Below are 23,082 nucleotides of genomic sequence, written 5' to 3' on the forward strand. Positions count from 1 at the left end.
CTTGTCATTTAGTCTGTACTGACCGCATTGTCACAAAATAATCCCCATTATTTATATCATGTGTCAGAAGTCCGGATTGACTCTAGAGGTCGAGTTACCAAGCGGGTATTTTCCAAATTTCAAACAGACTGTTGTGATAATGTTCTGATGTGTGTCCCGTACAGAAGTTGTGCTGCTGTGTAGACCTTTTTGAATGTTGATAGAACAGTTGACTACTACCATACATTTTGTGTTGCTTGTTGGATGAACTTGCACGGTCATTGTAAACCTAAGTAGATTTGCCTTTAACATTTTTAGAAGTGTGTCATGATTATTTCAATTATAAATAAATTTTATTTATGAATGATTAGCTCATTTTAAGTATGCATACTACAAAAGCCTTGTCTTTTCCAAATCGTTTTTTTTCTTACTGACCTCACTTTGCAATACGACGATGAGCATCAATAACCCAGGTTTGTGAAAACACTCTGACTAGTTTCTTTCTTATTATGGAATTTTGTTGTGAATAAGTTGTTCATTATTTATTGTCGTAAAATATAAACAAAACACACAGCACTGGCATGCTGCTGAGCTGGACTTTCTGAGTTTTCTTCTCAGAAAGAGATTTGGCTAATGGCAAAGCAGAGCCTTCATTTTATACCATGCAAAAGTTAGAGCAAACGAGAAACAAAACCGAACAAGAATGCTAAATGTTTAGTAAATCCTCTACCATTTGCATAGCTTATGACCTGTTTCTTTCTTATCTTAACATTAAGTTCGAATAGTTTAACTTTGCAAAATATACCCAGTCCTGTGTGTGGTCCTGAGCTCTATTAATTCTATTTGAAGTCAGTGGGAACTGAGGACACTCGACAGCTCAAAGAATGGAGCTCACAGGGCTTAGATCTGCACTCTTTATTAAGGTGAAAAGGGTCTCCAAAAAGGCTGGTTCAGATTGCTGGATTGGGTCTTAAGAGAACATGCTACACCCCTGGTGTCGCCAAGCAACTGCTAGCCAATAATAGCCTTCCTTGACTGGAAAGCTCTGGTTGTTTGATTTCCAGCATTTCTTACAAACCATGAGGGTGACGATTATAACTATGCCGCCATGTTTACTGCCCCCCCTCACCATTTGCAATGGGAGTTTTGCCTGAATCTCACCCACAGAATCTTTGTGTATAAGAGACTATGAAATTAAGTCTACAAAAAGAGAAAACGCTCATATTCTGTGGTATTGACAACTCAGGAAAAATGTTACATCAATAAAGACAATAACATACAATTAGAACCATTATATTAGCCACAAAAATCAAACTTTTAATCATCTTTGAATAAAATAATGGTTTTGAGATTCAGCACATTTTAAACGGTACAAGTGGAGAATTTTGTGTAATTTTCTAATCACTAGATATTTTTAAACGGTATTCGTCAAGTTTACTAAAAGTTATTGCCAGCTGAAAAGGTTTTGTGAGCTCCAGCTATTGGTGGAAAAAAATCCAGATGCAAATAAAAACTTAAATGTCTGCATTTTTCTTGTGTTTTCCCTGCCTCTTCTGTGTTTCCCTGAGTTCAAAAAACTGAGCAACATTTCCTTTGCAAGAGAGAGTGGTTCTTTTTGGAGAGCTATCAGTATAAAGGGGCACTTGAATAAAAAAATATATAAACGGACTTGTCCATTTTCTTTCAACCTGAGCAACTAGGAAGGCAGACAATGATGAAGGATTAAAAGAGAGACTGTGCAGAGTCTGTATGGGGTTCTGATGGTCTGAGTTGTTCTGAAGGGATAATAGAAAAAAAGAAAACAAAATACAAAGACAAAAATGTTAATACCAAGGTCAGTAAATTTCAGCATTAATTTTTATTGGAATATCAGGTTGAAAGAATAAATGCTAGATTGAGAACCTTTGGAAGACTGAAAAAAGCAAGCTTAAACAATACAATTTCAGAGGTGTGTACTGCTAACTATTACATATAGTGAAGTGCAGAAATGATGAAGCAGAAAGTATAAAGTTGACTGCAAAATATGAAAGAGCATGTCCTTAGCACTCCAAGCACATGGAAGAAAACAAATGGCTGAGACTGAAACCCAAGGTGAACAATATGTCAAGGATTGCAGTTAAGTAGAAATGAGCTAAGCATGTCACGAAAAGAAGAGCCAAGACGACGGACTGGCATTACAGTTAGATACATACCAATGGATGGTAAGCTCAGCATGGGCCCGTAGCATCCACATGTACAACCACATCAGAGGTGGCCCAAGGTGTAAGAATGCACGAGTCCTGTAACTGGTTCAAAGGAGGACATCAATAGGGTAGCAAAAACTTGAGTGAAGGAAGCTTGCTTCCTTTCCAAAGTGGCTAGCGGATGGAGCTGGAGACAACCCTAGGAACTTTATAGTACCTGTCGGGTCACTTTTTAGGTCAGAGAGAGGATGATTGGAGACATCATGGTGATGTTGATGCAGAGCTGGCAGAGAGCATATTAGCTAGCACATAAATTCTGTTCCCATAGGTGTGGCAATATAATTGATATTACTGAGACACAAAGGATGAAATAAGAGTGGACTGTAGCAGAAAGGGATAGATTTGTGCCATTCAGGTGCAGCCTAACATTGGAGGAGACACAGGGAGACCTCAGAGAGGGACTGAGCCTGTCTGTAATATGAGGCCGAGCCCTGCCTCTTCCTCACATCTCCCAGCCATACACACTGGCACACTATACACATACAAACACATCAGCCTGCAGTTGTGACTAGCCCTTGCTTGGCTGTGCAAGCAGGGAGGATTCTTGTGTGCAGTCAGGTCAAGTGTGTCCAAAGGGATTTATGGACTGGATGTCCCCTCCTTCCATAGTTCAGGATCAGCAGCATAAAATGAGCTTGCTACAAAAGAGAATCAGCCTTTTGATTAGCAAGGCTGTCCGATACTGCTCTCAGCGACACTAGCAGAAATCTGAAGGGATATCATTGTCCTTGAAAGACGGAGGTAGATTAATAAGAGTGTGAATGAGAGCAGAATCTGGCCCACTGCTTTTAATGGTCCCGCAGGAGACTGGGCCAGGCACCAATAAATGTCTACTATGTCGATTTCTTGCTAGAGCCTTATCCCAGCCCTACAGTTACATCCCTTTGTAGGAGCGATCCGTCCTGGCTTCCCTCATTCCCAATAGGATCTCACCACAGGTGTGAATTGCGCCTATTGGCTTCAGAGATTCATAACCCACCAGGGGAGCAAGGGGGCCCGCAGAGGCAATGATTTCATTGGTTAGTGCTGCTCCTCTTCTTCCTTCCCTCTGGTCACTCTCTTGCTTTATCTATTGTCTCCATTCTTGTCCTCATCTCCCCCCCACACACCCACACCCCACTTTCCTTCTCTATTTCCCTCCCTTTTCTCTTCTGTCTCTTCCCTCCTTTCCTTCCCTCGCCTCCATTCCCAGCACTAGGATTAGCCGAGAGGAGAGAGAAGACCAGGACATGGCAGCACAAGGAGGAGCAAGGCGCTTGGCTCCGGCGCTATGCCCGTGCAGGTCTGTCTCAGCCCTGGCTGCAGTGTGGAAGCATGATTGAAGTCAGTTTCATCCTGCAGCTGCTGCTTCTGGGGGGGACGTACTGCATAGAAGCATGATTGGAATAGAAAGCAAAGGCACAGCCAGAATGGTGCTTTTCTGTTGGAGCTCTGGCAGGGGGCTCCTGGTGCATCATCTGCCCCTACCGCCCCTGGGTGCCTGAAGCCATCGCTGCTGAAATGGACTGTAAAAAAAAGACAAATGACAGCTCAGGGGCTTGTTTGGCATCTGCCAGGTTTCTTTTCAAACTTGGATGTAAAATTACTGAGCAGATGTTTGCAGCTTTACGCCCATCCCTGGCTGGAAGAGTGACAACAGAAAGGAAGGAAAAGGCAGAGGAGACATGCGGAGAAAAGCACCGAGAACAGGGCGAGCAGCTCAGCACCAGGGAGAAAAGGGTAGGTGAAATTATCCCCTTCAGTGCTTCCACCTCCTAGAGCTAGCAGGGGCTTTCAGGCCAGGCTGGAGTCTGATTTAAAAAAAGGGGTCTTTCCCAGTGTACGTATACACAGCAACAGTCTCAGCTCTTCATCTTTCTCCTCTCAGTCAGTGGCATACACAGCTGTCCTGCTAGAATTTCCCAGGGAGAATTCTGATGACTTAGAGGCTACATCAACAACCAGCTTCCGTGATTCTAGGTCCGATCCTGCCTCTCATGATGGTGGCACAAACACAGAGCACCTACACTTGAAGTTTGAAAGCCAAAGACCAAAGCTGTAAGTACAGTAAGAGCTGCAACTTCTCTTCCTGCAGACACGAGGGAAAATAAGACCTGAGTATGACTAACATTAATGACACTGACTGGACAGCATTGCAGTTCAGCTACTCACTATGATCATCTTTAGCACACTACTGTGGAATGAAACCTTTGGGGTAGGGGATGCTCTTGAGTGGGTCTAGCTTTTCTTTTCAAGAGATCCCAAAAGCACACTTTTGGGCAGTTGCTTGTCTGCTTCAAGTGATCCCTTGCATGGAGTGCAACATTTCACTCTCATCTGCTCCACATACCTGCAAGGTTGCTCAGAGACACAGGGACTTGATTTAGGCTGTGATGCCATCAGAAGGTGGATGACGTCTGCTTCATCAGAACTAGACCATGTGAGCTCTTTCCTTTCCCAGTGCCTGACTGAGATTAGTGGACAAGATTGTTCTGCACCAGTTATAGCATCCGAATATGGCTGCCCACCTGTTATGTAATATTAGGTGCATATTAACCCGCACCAACACTGACTTCTTATTTGCAAGGTGCTGGCTTCGTCTTTAGAACCTTACAAGGCTTGGTTCCAAGCGATGTATGAGATTGCCTTGCCACAAGCCTTTGGTGCATCACAGCCATTTAGGTTAGCTGGGGCATTCAAGCTAGAATCCGTAGATTGAGTTGTGTGGGTCTTGTGGGACAGGGAGCTTTCAGTGGGGTACCCTCAAGTCTGTAAATCACTTCCTCAGCTAATCCTAGAGAGCTTGGCTTTTTTGACGCACAGTGCAAGGTCTGTCCCTCGTCTCAGGATTTTGCCTGCAGGGAGGGCAAGTGGGTTGGTTTTGGTTTTCGACTTGCCTGTTCCTGTCAATGTAGCGAGCCTGATTCTCCATTGCCCTGCACCTCGTGTAAGTCCGCTGAAAGTGGACGGAAAAGGCTCCTATTATTCGGATTTTGCAGTGGTGTCACTGAGTGCATATACAATGCGGAAGGCAGTGGAAAATCAGGCCGTGTGTTATTTTGTGGGTGACTCCCAGGCTATCAAACTGGGATCACTTAGAAAAGGGCCAGAATCTGCCACCCTTCCATTGAGCAGCACCTTACTTCATGACTAGCCTCATTCATGTCAGTGAAGCTGTTGAAGAAATAAAGTGCTAGTCAATGTATGAGTGGCAGAATCTAGTCCTTAATATACATAAAGAAAGGCTTGATTCTCCTTAACATGCATGTATTTTATAAATGTAATTTACACTTCTTTAAGGCCCCTTTATACTTCCAGGGAGCTATAAAGAGGCATAAGAACATAAGAATGGCCATACTGGGTCAGACCCAAGGTCCATCTAGCTCAGTATCCTATCTTCTGACAGTGGCCAATGCCAGGTGCCCCAGAGGGAATGAACAGAACAGGTAATCATCGAGTGATCCACCCCCCGTCGCCCATTCCCAGCTTCTGGCAAACAGAGGCTAGGGACACCATCCCTGCCCATTCTGGCCTCCGTGTGAAGGAGAACTGGGCTCTAAACGTATTCTTTTATTATAAAAAAAACATACGAATATGTTCTCCAGTAGTTTCAGGATTTGAATTAATATTTTTCTTGGCTCATAACATATATAGTACAGGCAGTTCAGGGAGATGGTCTGTAGGTGTCCCTCTTTAAATCAGGTAATATAAGAAGAGAAAAGTACATCTTGATTCAATAACTACTGAAATCACACTAAAAATGGGCATCTTTCCAGTGACTTTAATGGGAACAGGGCCAGGACGGTAGTGAAATACCCCACGTTTCATAATATGTGCAAACAAGCAAATGGCTGAGAGGATGTATGAATTTTTTAGGTCACATTGTAACATACAAACTACAGTACAGCTAGCCGTTATTGCACCTTCTTGGTACCATTTGCACCAAAGATACTGCCAACACAAACTAAATCCACCTTTGTATCATTCTACATGCTCTTCATGTACATCTACATTCAGTCTTATAAATGACCACTGCTTATAGACAACTTTAGGTCATTTCACAATAAAAAGGCAAATCAAATTTTATACATGGGTATATTTTAATTGATTTTAAAAATGTTTTACATTAGCGGATATGTTTCATATTTTCTGTTACATTGGGTAACACCTGAAATGATCTGCATAGTAACGGTGACATTTTTGTTTTGTTTTGAAATTGTCAGTTGCAGGTAGCAATGTAACGTTTCAAAGACAATCACAATACGTGCAAGATGCCCAGCCAGAAGCATTCCTTGGTTGACTTGCAGTAGCGTGGTGCTCTATATTTTGTGCATCAACAGTTTTGTAAGTGTAACTCAGAAGCAAAAACAAACTTTCCTCTCTCAACCTTAAATGCGAGGCCAGTTCCTCAGCCGATTGAAATCAGCTGACTTTGACGTCCCTGGAGCTACACCGATTTACACCAGCTGAAGGTCTGGCCTGGATTTTTCAGAATAAAATGTCTACTTTGTGGCCACTCCTAGATTCCTTTCGTTGACTTCCAAGGGGATTTCTAGTGTGTTAGGAATGCAGGACATGGCTCTTAATAATGAATACACTAAATTAATGCTTAGAGCAAAACTCTGAGTGGTGAATCTTCACTCCAATACCCTGCTCTCCATACATGTATGGAAAGGGAGTGCTGCGTATGCATGGAGAGTAAAATGTTGGGGTTTGAATATGAGAAGAGAATTTTGCCCTCAGCTTGAAGCTTTGACTTTGAAGAGTGTTTTCATCTCCATTTGGCCATTATACTGTAGATATATCATGTGTGTGTGTCCTCACCTGCAGAAGAAAAGTGCTTTTGCTTTGCCTACCTGATAAGTACTCAGTTTGGATTAATCCTGCCACCTATCCCATGTGTTTGTACTGAGATCTGTCTCGAGGAATTTGCACCTGGCTGGCTGTCAGTTTGTGGTGGATATGGTAAATGCAGACGGTTATCACAATCATCAACCCCAATATCAGACCCAAAATTAGAGGCAGGGTTTCTTCTAACTGTTCCCTCTCATCCACTGGACACTTATGTTCTGCAATTAGAGAGAGAGAGATGATGAAATGCTTTAAATAGTAACTTGTCCTGTAGTGCAAAATGAGCTTCACCAGTGAAATACAGCTAACTGAATAATGCCTACGCTGAAGTAATCTATACAGAATAAAATTATGTTCAGTAACAATGAAACCAAGGAAAAATCATTAGTTTTTTGGTGGCTCAACTGTTTTCAAGCAAACTAAAATATCATTGACCGCTTTAGGCCCTGGTTTGGGACAGCACTTAAACACATGCTGAACTTTCAACTAGTCATGTCTATTTATTAATTATTATTACTATTCCCACAGCACCTGGGTCTATTTTAATTGCCTTTTTTATTCTTTAAGTGCCTTCCTTTGCTGAAAAGTGATTGTAAAAATGTCACTGTTTACGCGGGGGGCGGGGACACCTCGTTGTCTCTTGACTCCAAATCACCTTTGTTCGGTTTGCACATTTAAAAAGATTGATTTGTTTCTTCCTGACCGCCAGCCCTGTGAGTTCACGTCAGGATCTGATAGTGAGGCCGAGTTATGGCCTAGTCATCCCTCCCCTTCTATAATCTGGCCCAGTGCAGGAGTATTAGCACTGTTGTTACAGCTGAACAGTGGGGCACACTTTGATTTCCAGATTAACAGCCCTGGATTTTGAAGTCCTTTATCTACATACTAGGGAAAGCGTGAGAAGCCGCAATGCAGGCTGCCCCACACTGACTTATCACCGTGCCTGCATCTTGTCCTGCAGGGACTATCCTGAAGGTGAAAGCTGGTAGTTCAGTCTTTGATCCAGCTCCTCAGCTGGTGTAAACGTCAATAGAGCTCTGCTGATTTACACCAGCTGAAGATCTTACCCAGAGTGGTCCCATTGGTTTCAGTGAGATGGAACGTGGGAGTAAAGACACACTGGACAAGAACTCTGCAGGATCAGGGTGAAGATGTGCATTAACGCAAGTGAACCCTTGCACTACAGGCAGCAGCCACAATTACTAGATAAATTGCATTTGCACAGTTTGCAAGCTCTTCATTTGCTCACTGCTTAGTACAATGGGGCAGGGACCTCTAGGTACAACTGCAATATATAACAATTACATACAAAAAATGTTATTTAGGCAGCACAGTCAAGCACTCAAAAGTTAGGAAATGCCAGAATCTAGTTGGTCTATACAATCTTAATTTGATGCCCTGGTGCGTATGCATTATGGTACAGTCTTTAGTGAGATGATCACATCGTATTTTTCCCATAGCACCGATGCCTTATTCACTGAACAAGATGGACAGCACTCAGGAGGTTGAAAGGGTGCTGCCAAAATTTTGCTGACAGTGCAAATGACAGAAGAAAAAATTGAAATTTTCAAAAGCCTGTCTTTCAGATGTTCCGGTGGGAAAGAAGAGGCACTTCTCTGGCCCCAGGGCTTTCTCCCTGCCAAACTTCAAATGCCTACTGCAAACAACGGAGGTGTATGAGCTTCTCAAATAAAGGTTGTGTGAATCTTAATGGAAAGTTTTAGACAACCTAAATACTAGTCCCCCCCTATTATTAAAGATGGCCAGGCCTGGCACCCTGGTTACCTGACTCCGGAACACAGTCCTCTACCACTAAAACTAAAGGAGAACTCTGCTGAGTGAAAAACCACTTGGAGAACACTTCAATCTCCCTGGTCACTCGATTACAGACCTAAAAGTCGCAATGCAACAACAAAAAAACTTCAAAAACAGACTCCAACGAGAAACTGCTCAATTGGAATGAATTTGCAAACTGGACACCAATAAATTAGGCTTGAATAGAGATTGGGAGTGGATGGGCATTACACAAAGTAAAACTATTTCCCCCTGCTTACTTTTTCCCCCTGCTGCTACTCACAACTTCTTGTCAACTGTTGGAAATGGGCCAACCTGATTATCACTACAAAAGTTTGGTTTTTTTCTCCTGATAATAGCTCACCTTAACTGATTGCTCTCATTATAGTAGAGAGTATGGCAACCCCCATATTTTCATGGTCTCTGTGTGTGTGTGTGTATATATATATATATAAAAAATTTTCCTACTGTATTTTCCACTGCATATATCCGATGAAGTGGGTTTTAGCCCATGAAAGCTTATGCTCAAATAAATGTGTTCTTCTCTAAGGTGCCACAAGGACTCCTTGTTCTTTTTCTTTATCCTCTATGTATGCCAGCCACAGGAGAGCATAATCACTCACCCATACACAAAGCCAGGCAGTTACAGCAGGGACGTTGCTCGAATGGAATTCTGACAACTTATACCAGCTGAGGATCTGCCCCTTACTGCTGACACACTCCTGGTTCTATTACCTCCTTTGAGCTACTGAGGCTCATAAAGCAACCGTTCAAAAGTCCGGGTACAAAAAGCAGCTGGCCGTGGAGAAAGGGACTAATCTATCTGGGGAAAGAATTCTATTATTAAGCTTTTTTTAAAACAAAAACAAAGAAGGTAAGAAAAAACATTGACGTGGAAAGTATTTTAGCCATCTCCTTTTCAATTCAGTTCCTGCACTGTTTTTGCCAGAACAGTGATTAATCACCAGTACTCTGTTATTGATGTGGCCACAATTGCTGCAGTGCAGTTTAAAAAAAAAAAAGAGGGAGGAAATGGCGACTGGTTATTATTTAGGATTCAAAAATTGATGCCAGTGTTTGATTAAAAATGCCCCTTCCATCTAATGACCGTCAGAATCCCATTGGAATGTTGTTTCCAACCCACAGGCATATGGGCACACAGGCATTCCATGATGGTGAACCTGCAAAGGCTAGCGTGGAGAGCAGAGTTGAGTGTGGATGGGCACTAAAGTAAGGGACACAAAAGCCAGAATTACATAGACCCAGTGGCCCTAATGATCTATGCAAGCCGTGCAGAGGAGCTTCAACCACTCTTCTGAGTAAAAGCCAGCCACAGGAGCTGCACTGTGCCCTTGAATCACATTCAAGGAAGTTAGGCCCAAATCTTCAAAGATTTTGAGGTGCCTAAATCCCATGGGAATCAGCCGCTGTGTGCATCACTAACAGTTACTTTACAAGCTCTGCTGGCTTCAACAGCAAAGCTTGTAAGTTCCCTGCATCAGACCTGTTCAGCTCACCAGACCTCCTGACTTCACTGCCAAAATCTTAATGCCCTTGTCCCAGTACTGAGCAAATCACTGGTTGCTGGACATGTACACCACACTGATCTTTAACATCACACCTTACAACGTCACCAAATTTTCCACCTCACCTGCTCAATGCCACCATGTCAAACATCTTAACTCCCTCTTTTTAAATTCATGTTTTCCAAACTAAACAAAGCATGTCCTCTGCAAGGAGAACTGTTTACAAGCCAAGTTGCACATCTCAGGCGTCAACTATTATTTTAATCAGAAAAAAGTCACAATTGTAACAGGAAATATGTATTTCTTGCAATGTTTGCATAAGTCTAATGGGCGAAAGGAAATTGATCTCTTTAAAAAAAAATTATTTTAGTTTACAGCCTTTGGGCTAAATTATGAAGTTTTTAATCTAATTTTTTTCATATTTGATAAGGAGCAGAATTAATGATATGGGAATGCTAAGAACTATAAGATTCTCATCTCTCTAAACCCAGCCAATCAGCTGATTCAAAGTCTGTAATGTTCTCAATAGTCACAGACTATTGACTGAGGGAGCTGCCTGGGAAAAGGAGGTGAGCAACTGATAGGCTGCCTGGCCAATGGGGTTGCTTTGTAAATTCCTAAGGGATCTATGGATGAAAAGTGCTTTATAAGAGCAAATAATATTTGTTATTATTTATTAATTAATGTTAATTCACTCTAACTCAACCCAAAGCAAATCTATTTAGATCCCCAGGCCAAAACCCACGGAAGTCAATAGAAAGATCTCATTGACTTCAGTGGCATTGGATCATGTCCGGTGAGCTTTGCAAAGCATCACACTATATTTGCTTTTGCTTTAATCTGATCTTCTCTATTCTTATTTTAAAAATCATATTTTAATTAGCTCCCTTTAGTCTCAGATTGTCGGTTGTGGAACTTCCTGTAGACTGTCCTGGGGAGGCATCACCTTCAACCTCTAAGAAGGGACAGTGGTGGAAGAATGTCTGGTTAGTTTAGTCAAAAAGGATTGGGAAGTCATCTCCCCTGGGTGTGTTTTGTGAGTAAGTCTATAGATCACAGAGTGAGAACTAAGTTCCAGGGGGTTACATGACAGGTGTTACGGGGTGTGGATGTTCCATAAGGCCACACAGACTGGATGCACACTGGGACCAACTGCTCAAGATGGCCCCCAGGCCCAAGAGTGAGGATGGGTTGAAAAGGTCAAAGTCTGCTGTCTGGATAGGTGCTGTGGAGTTCTTTGGTGTGTAGTTGGAAATGGGATGGTTAGGGGAGAGAGAGAGAAACTGATGCAAATTACTTCCCAAATTCTTTGTCTGGCCCTCCAGGCATCTTGCCCTTCTGTCACTCCCACCTGCTGGGTGAATGGTGTGGGGTGGGGAGGGAGTTCCAGAGGGGTGGGTTTGTAGGGTCATTAGCAAGACTGTCTCCCTATCCTGCAGAGGCAGCATTTTCAGCTTGTTCTTCTCCTTGACTGACCCTTCTATTCACCGTTTCAGAGTGGGCCACTGAGGTCTTGGCTGATCAGTGGACTCAGAGAGGCACAGAATCATAGCCATGGAGAGCTGGAAGGGACCACGAGAGGCCATCTAGTTGAGCCCCTTGCTCTGAGGCAGGACAAAATAAACCTAGACCATCCTTGGCAGATGTGTGTTTAACCCAGGGGTCAGCAACCTTCGGCACGCAGCCCGTCAGGGTAATCCGCCGGTGGGCCGTGAGACATTTTCTTTACGTTGACTGTCCGCAGGCGCAGCCCCCCGCAGCTCCCAATCGCCGTGGTTCACCACTCCTGGCCAATGGGAGCTGTGGGAAGCAGTACGGGCCGCAGGGACATGCTGGCCACCGCTTCCCACAGCTCCCATTGGCCGGAAATGACAAAATGCGCCACTGCGAGGAGCCGTTTTATGCGGACGATCAATGTAAACAACATGTCTCGCGGCCCGCCAGCAGATTACCCTAATGGGCCATGTGCCAAAGGTTGCAGACCACTGGTCTAAGCTGTTCTTAAAAACCTCTGAGGACAGGGATTCAACAGCCTCCTCTGGGAGCCTATTCCAGAGTCACGATGTGGCCATGTGACCGCATGTAACGAAAGACAGGTGAGTTTTACGCAAGCACGTGTTTGCCAGGAGAATTAAAATGCTATGGGCCCTGATTGCCCACAGAATAAATAATCATAATACTTGGCATTTATATAGCACCTTTTGTCTAAGGAGAGCAAAGCACTTTACAAGCACTGAGACTCACAACACCTCTCTGTGGTAGGAAAGTGCTATGACTCTCCTCTTCCAGGTGGACGAAACAAGGCATGATGCAGAGGTGAAGGGACTTGCTCAAAATGAGCAGAGCAGTGGAGGACCCAGCAATAGAACCCAACACTCCTAACTCCCCAGACCCTGCCCCAGCGTTGGACCACAATTTAAGAGTGGACCAATCGAAAAGTTTCAGCTGAAACACTTTCCCATCAGAAAAGAGGCTTTCATTGAAATCAACGTTTTCTGCAGAAAAAATCAGGAAAATCAAAATTGAAAATTTCAATTCATATCAAGATTAACTTCTTAGTTTGCCTACTCCTCTGTGGTGTCTCATGGGAGCTGTAGTTCTGGGTCCCTCATGCCCATATTCTCACCTATGGGCCCTACTCCCCAGTTGGCTACACAGCCCATGATGCACTGTGGTAACTCCCTGGGACCGTACCATTACAGTGCGCAATTATGAGTCAAATAATTCCCATGAGTGACGTTACAAGTGCTCATTGAGGGGAAAATATGCCCCCCCATCGCCTTTCCTACAATAGCAGGGAAATTTTGGCCCTAGCCCAATAAAGCGCAAAAGCACATGCTTAACTTTTAAGCACATGAGTAATCCCAGCACCTTGCAGGATAGAGCCCTTTCGTAAGCAAGAAACAACAACTTCTCCTTCTTGTCAGTTTTTTTTAAGCCATTTGCTCAGCAAACAAAAGAGTGTCTGGAATACAACCCCCTCCCCCCCAAAAAAAAACTCAACGGTGAGCACTGATGTTTATAGTTTGGGAGGCAGGCTAGTCAGATGTGGTGTCATTTATATATCTGTACCCTAAAATATACATTCTACACAAGTTGATATGAGTTATTTATGCATGGCCATTTATTCCTGAGGTGCATCATATTGTCAGAGGAAGCACAAAATATTTATTGTGTGATGCCTTGGCTTCTGTGGTGAGTGCTTATCCTATACTCAAGAGAAGGATAAAAACACCCAGGCTGATTTTCTTCTCATTTATGCTGTTTACTCTGGTATAACTCTGCTGAGTAATTCCTGACATACACCCAATGTAAGAGAGTTCAGAATCAGGCCTACAACTATGCCCTGTATAAGTTGATAGTAGGGGGTTTTTTTTCCCCCACTTGAGTACCTATGTTGTTCCGGTTAATGGCTAAAGTGCTCGTTTTCTCGTTCAGTCTTCTATATTAGAACAGACATAAATGAGATAAAAATTAGAAAATAGTTCCCCTACCCATAGGCCAGAACCAGCAAAATATGGGGCCATAGTCAAAGTTGCTGGAAAGATTCCTGTTGACTTTGGATTTGCCATGATGGGCCAGATTTGCAGAAATGTTCAATGCTCATAAGTGGCTAGATTTTGAAAAGAACTGAGCACCTTTGAAAAATCTGGCCCCTAGGTAGGTACCTCCATGGTGCCTCTAATTCACAGCCTGCAGGTCCCAATTCCACCCCAGTTGCCACCTCCTTAATGCTGTGTGGGGACATGTCTTTTTAATAGGGTTACTGTTTTTTGGTGTCCCCTTCCTTTATGGGAATAAGCTGTACAGTATAAGTACCTTTATACCGGTATAACTGTGTCTGTACTAGGAGGTTGTTCCACTTTAACTAGACCGGTATTGTTAAAACAGTACGGTTATACTAGGGCTAGGAAAGTAGAGGGCCATGTCGCAAATACAGAACTGGTTGAAAAGGATACGTATATTCTTCGTCGTCCCCCCACCCCAAAAAATGGACAATTTTTATTTCCGTAAAAAGACAAAAAACACTGAACATTTTTTGGTTTGTTGGCGAAAGGTTCATTTCGGGTTTCCTCCCCCCTTCCTTTTTTTTCCAATTGAAAACTTAAAAGAAAAATCCGTTTTCAAAACAGCCCATTTTTGTCGCAAAAAAGTTTCAAACAAAAAGCGTTCAACCAGCGCTAGCGTTGGGTGTAGGAAGGAAATAAAGCAATGAATTTTTATAAGGGGTGGGGGAAAGGGCTTAAAGACAAATATGTACTACATGTGTAATAGACATTCTATTGGGTTGGTTAACCATTAACAAAAGCTACAATTCTCTGCAAAATTCTATGGGACAGTTCCATAAGCCAATTTGTAAATGGTAAGGACAAGAGTTCTCACTATTTAATTCATACCCACATCTGTGTTTTAAAAGGGCACCAGTCCTCCTCCAGATAAAAGTCTCTTCAGATTTAGCAGATCTCTTTCTCAATTCTAGTATATTTTAAAGTATTATGTGGCTTGTTCATAATTAATAGAAATTTTACCAAATGTGAAATTAATGAGCTTCAAAGGAGCAGGCTAATTACTGTAATTTAAGACTAGTGGGAGATCCCAAGCTGAACCAATAATAATGCACAATTTATATTTACATATATGCCCTATACACAGACGTCCCGCATATCTAGTAATGATATGCACATGAAAAATGGCAGACTCATTTGTTAAATTGTGGGGCTATGTGATAACTTACATCTGTTAGGCATCTCTGACCACCTCATCTCACCTCATCTGTACGCTGCCTGCTATTTACTTTCCCTTGGGACTAATTCAAACAGCCACCATTCAAAAAAAACCCACAAGCTTGCCAAATAAATATTACGTCTTTTCCTCAAAAGATAGAATTCCCACATGCAATCACAGTGTCTCTAGACCTAGCCTGGGTGGTGTCAAATCCTGGACAAGTGGCACGTTTGCATTATGATGTCCAAAAGCCCATTATGGTTCAAAGAGAAGCTTTGTGCCATTAGAAAATCAGGAAAGGCCTTTTGTGAATGGTATAAAGTGCTGGTTGCTGGCCTGCTATGCTACGAGACAGAAGACTTTACAACTTGGATATTATGTACAGACAGAAAAGCTAGCCTGGGTAATTTTAATGAGAATTTGCATATTTTAGTTTTCATTTCCCCCCACCCCCCAGGCCTGTACAGTTGTACCCATCACACTAGGAAGCCTAGATTTGCCAGTGGAGGGATACAAAAAAATAGCATCTGAAAAGTGTCAAAAAACCTCTCTGAAATGTCTATAATATTTTTTCCTGTAAAGTATGTGGTCTATCAGAATACATGGTGGTGTGGCATGGTATAGAGGATTTATTTGCCCCTACAGAGAAGACTTATATAATTCACTCCCGTCTTCACTAGCAGTCATGCAGCCAGCCCTCCCTCCGGCTGAGTCAGTGCCTGTAACAGTGTATGTTTGCTATGTAATTTCGGGGAATCGTACCTGTGGTAATAAGTGCTATGCTTTGCAGTAAGTGTTTGTGTTACTACACCGGGAGCTATTTCCCACAGGTAGAATTACACCATTCAATATTTTAAATGTTCTGTTTGACAAGTAACGCCACCCTTTCCTCATCATCAGTTAATCAGTAACAGATCTGGCTACTCCATGTATTATTTACTTCACCTTGCTTCAGTAGTAATGATCGAGTTAATTCATCCGGTAAAGCTGGAATTTGCAGGGGACTGATCCTAAAATACTAACTCAGGCAAAATGACCGTTGGTCCAAACTAAACCTTTATTTAACATGGTATAAAACTGGAGTAGCTCTAGTTCATTTAGTCAGTGGTATGACTCCAGAGGAACACCAGATAACAGAGCAGAATTTGCCTAAGTTATAAGACAACAGGATCAAGCCCCATAGAAATATCTTGGATGAAATCCTGGCTGCATTGACATCAATGGCAAAACTCCCATTGACTTCAATGGGGCCAGGATTTACCCTTTAAGTATTAATATACTGAGTGTCGAAATAAGCATTTCAGGTACAAACATACTTGCAGCAATAAATACATTAATAAATAAAAGCCACAGTACAAGGTTCCCTGCCTCATTCAGTGCACAAGATGGACTGTACTTGGTGGCAAAGGCAACTGTTCAATATTTCTTTATATCTGCATTGTTCGGTGGGAGGCTCCATGTCTCATTTGCTCCACACCCTCCAAACGCTGCATTGAATAAGGACTTCTCCCTCTTTCTTTCTTTAGTGGCTTTAGTATAGCACAGATTCTGTCAGTCTCAGAAATATTAATGGATTTTATCCTCACCAGACCCCTGCGAGCTTGGGAAGTGTTATTAGTGTGATTTTACAGAAGGGGGACTGAGACACAGGGAGAACGAGGGACTTGCCTGAAGTCACATAGGAAATCTGTAGCAGAACTGAGGACTGACCCCACATCCCCAAAGACCCAGTCCGGTGCCTTGACCAAAAACCATTTTCTTCTTCCAGATCCCTGCTGTATTCACAGTATGCCATGCAACAAATGCAGTTCTCTGGACCACAAGACCAATTCATCAACAGCCCCCAACCAGTGGGGGGCAACCCCATCTTCTGAGAAAGCAACAAAATCTATGGAGCACTGAGACCCAACAACAGCTTGGACAGGGAAAGGTGGCAGCCTGTATCTCCCTGCCCTTCATCCCTCCTGCTGCTGTGACTGCTGCCTCTGCTCTACCCAACCCATCTCTCCCCATAACCCAGTCTCAGTGCAGTTCCTCAGCTCCACCTCCCCCACCAACCCCACACACGGTCAGTTTCAGACCGTAGTGCTGAAAGAAGCCTTTGGATCTCTGCCTCCTGTGTCCACCTGCACTAATCATTAGAAAGGCCCAGAGCCGCCTGCCAACTTCCCTCTGCAATGTTATGCAGATCAATAGAACGAGGGCTGACTATTTGGATGGTGCATTACAGAATTAGTGCACGTGCAAAAAGCACCTTGATCACTTTGACAAACCACAACCAGTTGTCACTTGCCCCACAAAAGACAGACAGCCTCGGGACCACGGGCCAGGTCGGTAAAGGAATTTAGGCTCCTAGCGATGCAGATAGGCACCTGCTGGGATTTTCCAAAGTGCTTCAGCTCCTAATTCCCAGGGGGAGTTTGGAGGCAGGGATCATGCTGAATGTCCACATAAAAGTCTGATCCTATATAGCTTGCACACTCAAAACTCCCATTGAAGTCACTGGGAGTTTGGGGTGTGCAAGAGATGCAGGGCTAGGCCGGAGATTAGGCCCAGAATGATTTTGCCACACATTCCTACCTTCGCTGAAGACAAAGTCGGCACTGATGTCAAAGGGTTGAATGCGGACTTCTGACAGCACGAGAGTTACGGTTCTCTGGTGGTCGCTGGTGATGAGGGAAATGGTCTGCTGAGCTTGGCATTCGTAGGATTTCCCAGCTGGGGTGACTAAGGCAGAAAGGTGGTGGGAGTTGGCTGTGTGCTTCCCAGCTGTCGAGACCACATAAACAGCAGTGGAACAGTTAGACCCCAAAATCTGGCAGTTGCTAAGAAAGCTAAGCCTGTGGAAATGTGCCTGGATTGCGGGGAGGTGGGCATGTGCTTTCATAAATCGATAGCTATCCTTGGGGCTGGATTGTGCCTTCTAAGCAACACAGAACTCCACTGGGAAGCGGGGCAGAGCCACTCCATCCAGTGGGAGCTCAGCATTGTGGGAACTCTCCAGTGAGCAGAGTACGGCCACTGCACCAAGCATTAGGCGGCTGGAACATATACGTCCCTCTATCCCCAGTGTAAAGTGGAGACATTGCTCCACCTTTCTCAATCAGTGTAGTGATGCTAGCAGTGCTGGCCTCATAGAGAGCTTGATCCAAAGTCCATTCAGGCACATGAGAGATTTCAATGGGCTTTGGCTCAGGCCCCATATTCCCAGCATGCAGACAACAGCAAGGACTGCGGTTACACTTAGCCTCTGTATTGGGGTGCCAAAAAAATACACAGCTTGAGACACTCAGTTCAGGACTCAACCAAGCTCTTACTGTGTTTCTTGGAAATAAAAAAGAAGAAAATCATTGGTCAAGTGGAAATAAGGCAGAATTTTCTCATTATGTCAAACATATTTCTACATACAAAGACTGTGGATGATCAGCTGTATGGAATGATGAATAACTTCTGCCTTTCTGATCATCTGCAGCCCTTGTGTTCATCACTAGGCTCATAATAGAGAGATTGGGCTTCATATTTGCTCAGTGTGTGAGGGTTAATGTGCGTGGGGGGGCTGTGCATTAGAGGCATGCAAAATATTCACTGCAAGATGAAAAACGACTCAGAAATCAAGGTTGTACATTATGTTATAGTCTCAATTATGGGAGGTGAATTAAGTTACGCAAACCCTTTTGGTGTGAACTTTATTTTTCCATTAAAATGCACCAGTTTTCAAACTCAATAGACTATGTTCTTTGTAGAAGTGAGTAAATGGGCTGTTTTTTCCCCCCAAGTGAAGCTGGCATTCCCACTGACAAAATGGCAAGCGTGAGGTTATTCCACATTTAATATACCAGCCATTTTATCAACACCAAGAATTAAGGGCTTGCAACCATTGTAAAAAATAAGGCCCTAATCCTGTATGAGAGTAACAGAGCCACCAGTCTCTGCCAGATTAGAGCCTTACAGGATGAGAAGTTTTATGTGATTATCTGTGAAACAAAAACGGTGTATTTTGTACAGCTTACACGCGTGTTTATAAATACACAAATGCCATATGCGCTCCCTCACAGGAGAAATGTGTTGCAAGTTGTTTTTTTAAAGGATTTCTCTGAGCGATGTGAGTGAAGTTGCGGATGTCCCCATATTAGAGAATTATTTTTAAATGTAACTGAACATGTAGAATGTATTTCCCCAGGGTTTTGTGCTTGGAAGAGAAACGAACTGAGGGTGGGTAAGAATTATAAATATGATATCTAATTGGAGCCAAATAGTTTCTGAAATATTCAGAGGTAGCGGTAATTATTAGGACAGAAAAGGATCTTTCAATTTATCAAGAAAATGGTGAATCATAGAATATCAGGGTTGGAAGGGACCTCAGGAGGTCATCTCGTCCAACCCCCTGCTCAAAGCAGGACCAATCCCCAACTAAATCATCCCAGCCAGGGCTTTGTCAAGCCGGGCCTTAAAAAACCTCAAAGGAAGGAGGTTCCACCGCTTCTCGAGGTAACCCATTCCAGTGCTGCAAGTTCCCCCTAATACCATCCCACGGAGATGCCTTTCATTCATGTACAGTAAGGAAAAGGGGTGGCAGGAGGGAAAGTATCAAAAGAAAAACTCAGATGAGTGAAGGAGGAAAGATTGAGGAATGAAACAGAAGGGGTGTGTGTGTGTGAAAACAGTAGCACCAGCGCAAGCCCCCCTGACCCAACATCAGAAAAGAAAACAATAGGTAAACGTCCAACCCTTCTTACCATTGATGTGATTCGGTCCAAAGGTGGTTTCCTTCAAATTAGCCGCACATAGGACCTGAATCCTGTTCCTATTGAAGTCAATTGCAAAACACCCATTGATCTGCATGGGAACAGGATCTGGTACAGCAACAGCCAGCCGCAATGATCAGTCGTAGAGGAAGAAACTGAGCAGAATGTGGGAGGTGGGCTCCAGGGACTGAAAATACAGGCATTTCCCTATTCTCCTGCATGCAGCGTTTTAAGTGTCGACCTGCCTTTAGCTATAGGCTGCAACAGCGGATGCGGAGCGGGAATGAAGACTGGGGAGGGTTTTCCAGCAGCTGGATACCGCCTTGGTTAGAAAACCCGCTGAATTTCCCTCCCAATGGCAGTAACATTGCGCTCCAGCTTTGCCTAGCAAGCAGACTGCGGGAAACACGGTTTTCTCACCACGGCACGGAGAACACCTGGTGACTGCGAGCAAATTGCCCCCCCCCCCAAAAAAAAATATTTAAAAAATAAAATAAAACCGGGGGAGGTCAGTGTACCAGTTAGGGGGGAAATCAGTTTGCTCCTATGTTCCTTCCTTATCTATTCATGCTCTAGGCATGGGTGAAAAGTTGCATTTCATAGGCCTGGCCCATACGCTGGGAGGAATGGACTATTTAGCTGTATTTTCAGTAGACAAACATTGCATTTCTAATTAAATTGGATTGTAATAAACACGCCTCTTGATTTCATCACACACCCCGGCCTCCTTCCGCTTTACTCCCGGGCACACAGCGACTGGTTCCGTTTGCTTTTTTATTTGCATCTACAACAACGGTCAAGGGAAAAGCAGCCCTTTGGCCTGGGGGGGTAAAGGCCCTTTTCCAGCCAGCACTTACGATTGACAGCATCTTTGAAGTAGGTTCGCTCCGAAGAATCGTAGACAAACTGGATCTTGTTCATTTTCCAGACCGCCTCCTGCCTTTTGGATGTGTTGTGGCCTTCCTGCCAATCAAATATATGTATATATGTGTGGCCATTTCAGTCAATGAACTTCCCGGGCATTAAAATGTACAGCTCGGGTCGTTTTTGACCACGATCGCATCTCACTGAACACACACCGAGAGCGGGATTTCACGCCCTGTGGGTTTCCCTGTCACCCGCTACAAGGACGCCGAATTTAAGACTTTCGGGCTGGTTTTGGTGTCTTTGGGTTTTAGTCAACAAGGAAAACAAAAAGCAGGCCCCTTGGGCGCACCGCAATCACGCAGCCACGCACCTTTATAAAATGCAGTTTGAGCGTGTACACTTTGCCTAGCCAAGATATTTGGAGTTCCGATTCGGTCGCGCCGCAGTTTCCTCTCACTTCTGCTCCTCGGGAAAGCGGAATATCAGCGTCTTCGGTTATCAGCTAAATGCACAAACACCACAACACACGTTCAAAACCAACAAAAGAAGGCGGCCCGATTACCAACCCCAGTCCCAACTGTGAATGGTTCGGGACAACAGAAGGGGACCGTTTACACCGGCTCCGATAGAAGACAACAGCAGAAACAAGGTGGTCCTTCCTCCCCGCCCCCAGCCAAGGGAGAGATAATGCCCTTAAGGGTAGGAACACAAAGGGGAACATGCCGTAATGCAGATACATTTGCCTATAGGGAACCGGCTTGTTTCCTGACGCTATTTCACGGCATTGACAACTTTCGCTGTCCAAAAGCGCCAAATGCAGCTGTTACTCCCTATTCTTCATCATGCCGCGCCTGTTTCTGCGGGCAGGCGCACGGACACCAGAGAGGGGTTTTCAATTAGCATCAGGATCTTTCTCCCTAAAGATAAAATAGTTGGCCCACCGGACCCACGCTTTTGTGTTCCCTTGCTCATAGGCAGCGGAGTAAGTAGAGGGCCGGGGTTGAGATCTTCATTTTGAGCACGGGGCATGAGGGGCTTCCCTTTGGGGCGAAATGCTGGGCGAAGACACGTGCACCGCCGTGTGAAAGATCAGCCCTGCGAGCTGAAAGCGGGACCCTGCGGGGGGAACCCAGATCCCCGAGCTGAAAGCACGTCTTACGTCGACATAATTGCTGGCCGACACATCGTAAGGGACCATCAATTTGGCTGCAAATTCTGCCATCAGACACGTCGTCCCGTTGTCCCGCACCACAAAAATATCCTTTTCGGGACTGGGGGAAAGCCCGGAGAGGTTCTCCACTTCTTGCTCGGCCCCGATTCGAGCCATGGCATCTGCGGAGCAAAATAGATACGTGTGGAGACGCCCGCCTCCTGCGAGCGGCTCCCTCTGCTTCGGAGCTTGCCGGGGGGGGCAAAGAAAAAGTGACACCTTTGCCCTGCTCTTCTGCAGCCAAGTACCCAACCCCCAAGCCCCCCTGAAGCCCTTAGCACGAAATTAATCGGCTTTATTGTAAGCGCTTCTCTGGGCCAGGCGCCCGCCTGTAACGCAGCCCAGCGGCTGAGCGCCAGGACAGCAGCCCAAGGATGCTCGCAGCCCCCCACCCGCGGGCAAGCCAGGCGGGTCCCACCGCCGATCCAGCCCTGCACCCAGCCGCCGCGCCTCGCCCCAGCCGGCCCGGGCGCTACTCACGGATAAGGCACAGCAGTCCCGGGACGCGCAGCAGGCGACCAGCTCCGAGCCTCACATCCATGCTTCTCTCCGCCGGGCGCCGGGGCCGGGAATTCCTGTCGGGGCTGCGCCGGCAAAGAGCTCCCGGCTCTGGTGCTGCACGGTCAGGCTGCGAAATGCACCGAGCTAGCAGCGTGGCAGGGAGCTGGGGGAGGAGGAGGAGGAGGAAGGGGAAGGGGGGGTGGAGGAATGCTGGAGGGGGAGGTGGGGGAGCTGTCCAAGGTATCCCCCGCTGGAGCACAAAAGCAGAGGCTAGTTCTGAGCTTGCTTCTGGACCTGCTCGTGCCAGCAGCCCTGCAACTGGATCCAAACGCTTCGCCTGCTCGGGAAACTTAATGGCACGCGTAGGAGCATCTGGGGCTCTCGGTGTTAAAAGAAACCCTCGGGGCTCTGGGGAGAAGCTGCAGCCTGGGAAGGATCCTGCTTCTGCCCTAGACCAGCAACTGCTCCGGCAAGTCCTGGGGCCGGGCTGTTGCTCTCTAAAACGGGGTGTCGAGGCGCTGCGGTGCCCCTGCCGCCCCTCGCTCGCTGCAATTGCGCCGACCGCAAGTCAAGGCCTCTGGTGGCGTTGGGGGTTGTTTTTGCATAGGCTCCGCCAGTGATTGCCCCCCAAATAGCCTAAGAACGGAGAGGACAGCCCTCCC

General features: G+C 45.0%; 1 protein-coding gene across 1 annotated transcript; it reads right to left on the reverse strand.

Moving 5' to 3' along the window:
* Nucleotides 1-6,278: 6,278 nt before the first annotated feature.
* On the reverse strand, nt 6,279-22,787 carry LAMP5 (lysosomal associated membrane protein family member 5). The gene is made up of 6 exons (XM_037893511.2): nt 22,400-22,787; nt 21,869-22,041; nt 21,080-21,211; nt 20,700-20,805; nt 17,678-17,866; nt 6,279-7,270 (listed from the first exon to the last, which is right to left on the reverse strand). Exons 1-6 carry the CDS (start codon nt 22,458-22,460, stop codon nt 7,092-7,094), a joined length of 840 nt encoding a protein of 279 aa, XP_037749439.1. The 5' UTR covers nt 22,461-22,787; the 3' UTR covers nt 6,279-7,091.
* Nucleotides 22,788-23,082: the final 295 nt, after the last annotated feature.

This window comes from Chelonia mydas, chromosome 3 (assembly GCF_015237465.2).
Source record: "Chelonia mydas isolate rCheMyd1 chromosome 3, rCheMyd1.pri.v2, whole genome shotgun sequence".
NCBI classification, from domain to species: Eukaryota; Metazoa; Chordata; order Testudines; family Cheloniidae; genus Chelonia; species Chelonia mydas.

Coding starts and splice junctions, on each gene's coding strand:
- LAMP5 (XM_037893511.2), bottom strand. CDS start 22,460: ATGGATGTGAGGCTCGGAGCTGGTCGCCTGCTGCGCGTCCCGGGACTG. Junction 21,212..21,868: donor CGGCCAGCAATTATGTCGAC/GTAAGACGTGCT, acceptor TTGTGCATTTAG/CTGATAACCGAAGACGCTGA. Junction 7,271..17,677: donor CGACTTTGTCTTCAGCGAAG/GTAGGAATGTGT, acceptor CTCTAATTGCAG/AACATAAGTGTCCAGTGGAT.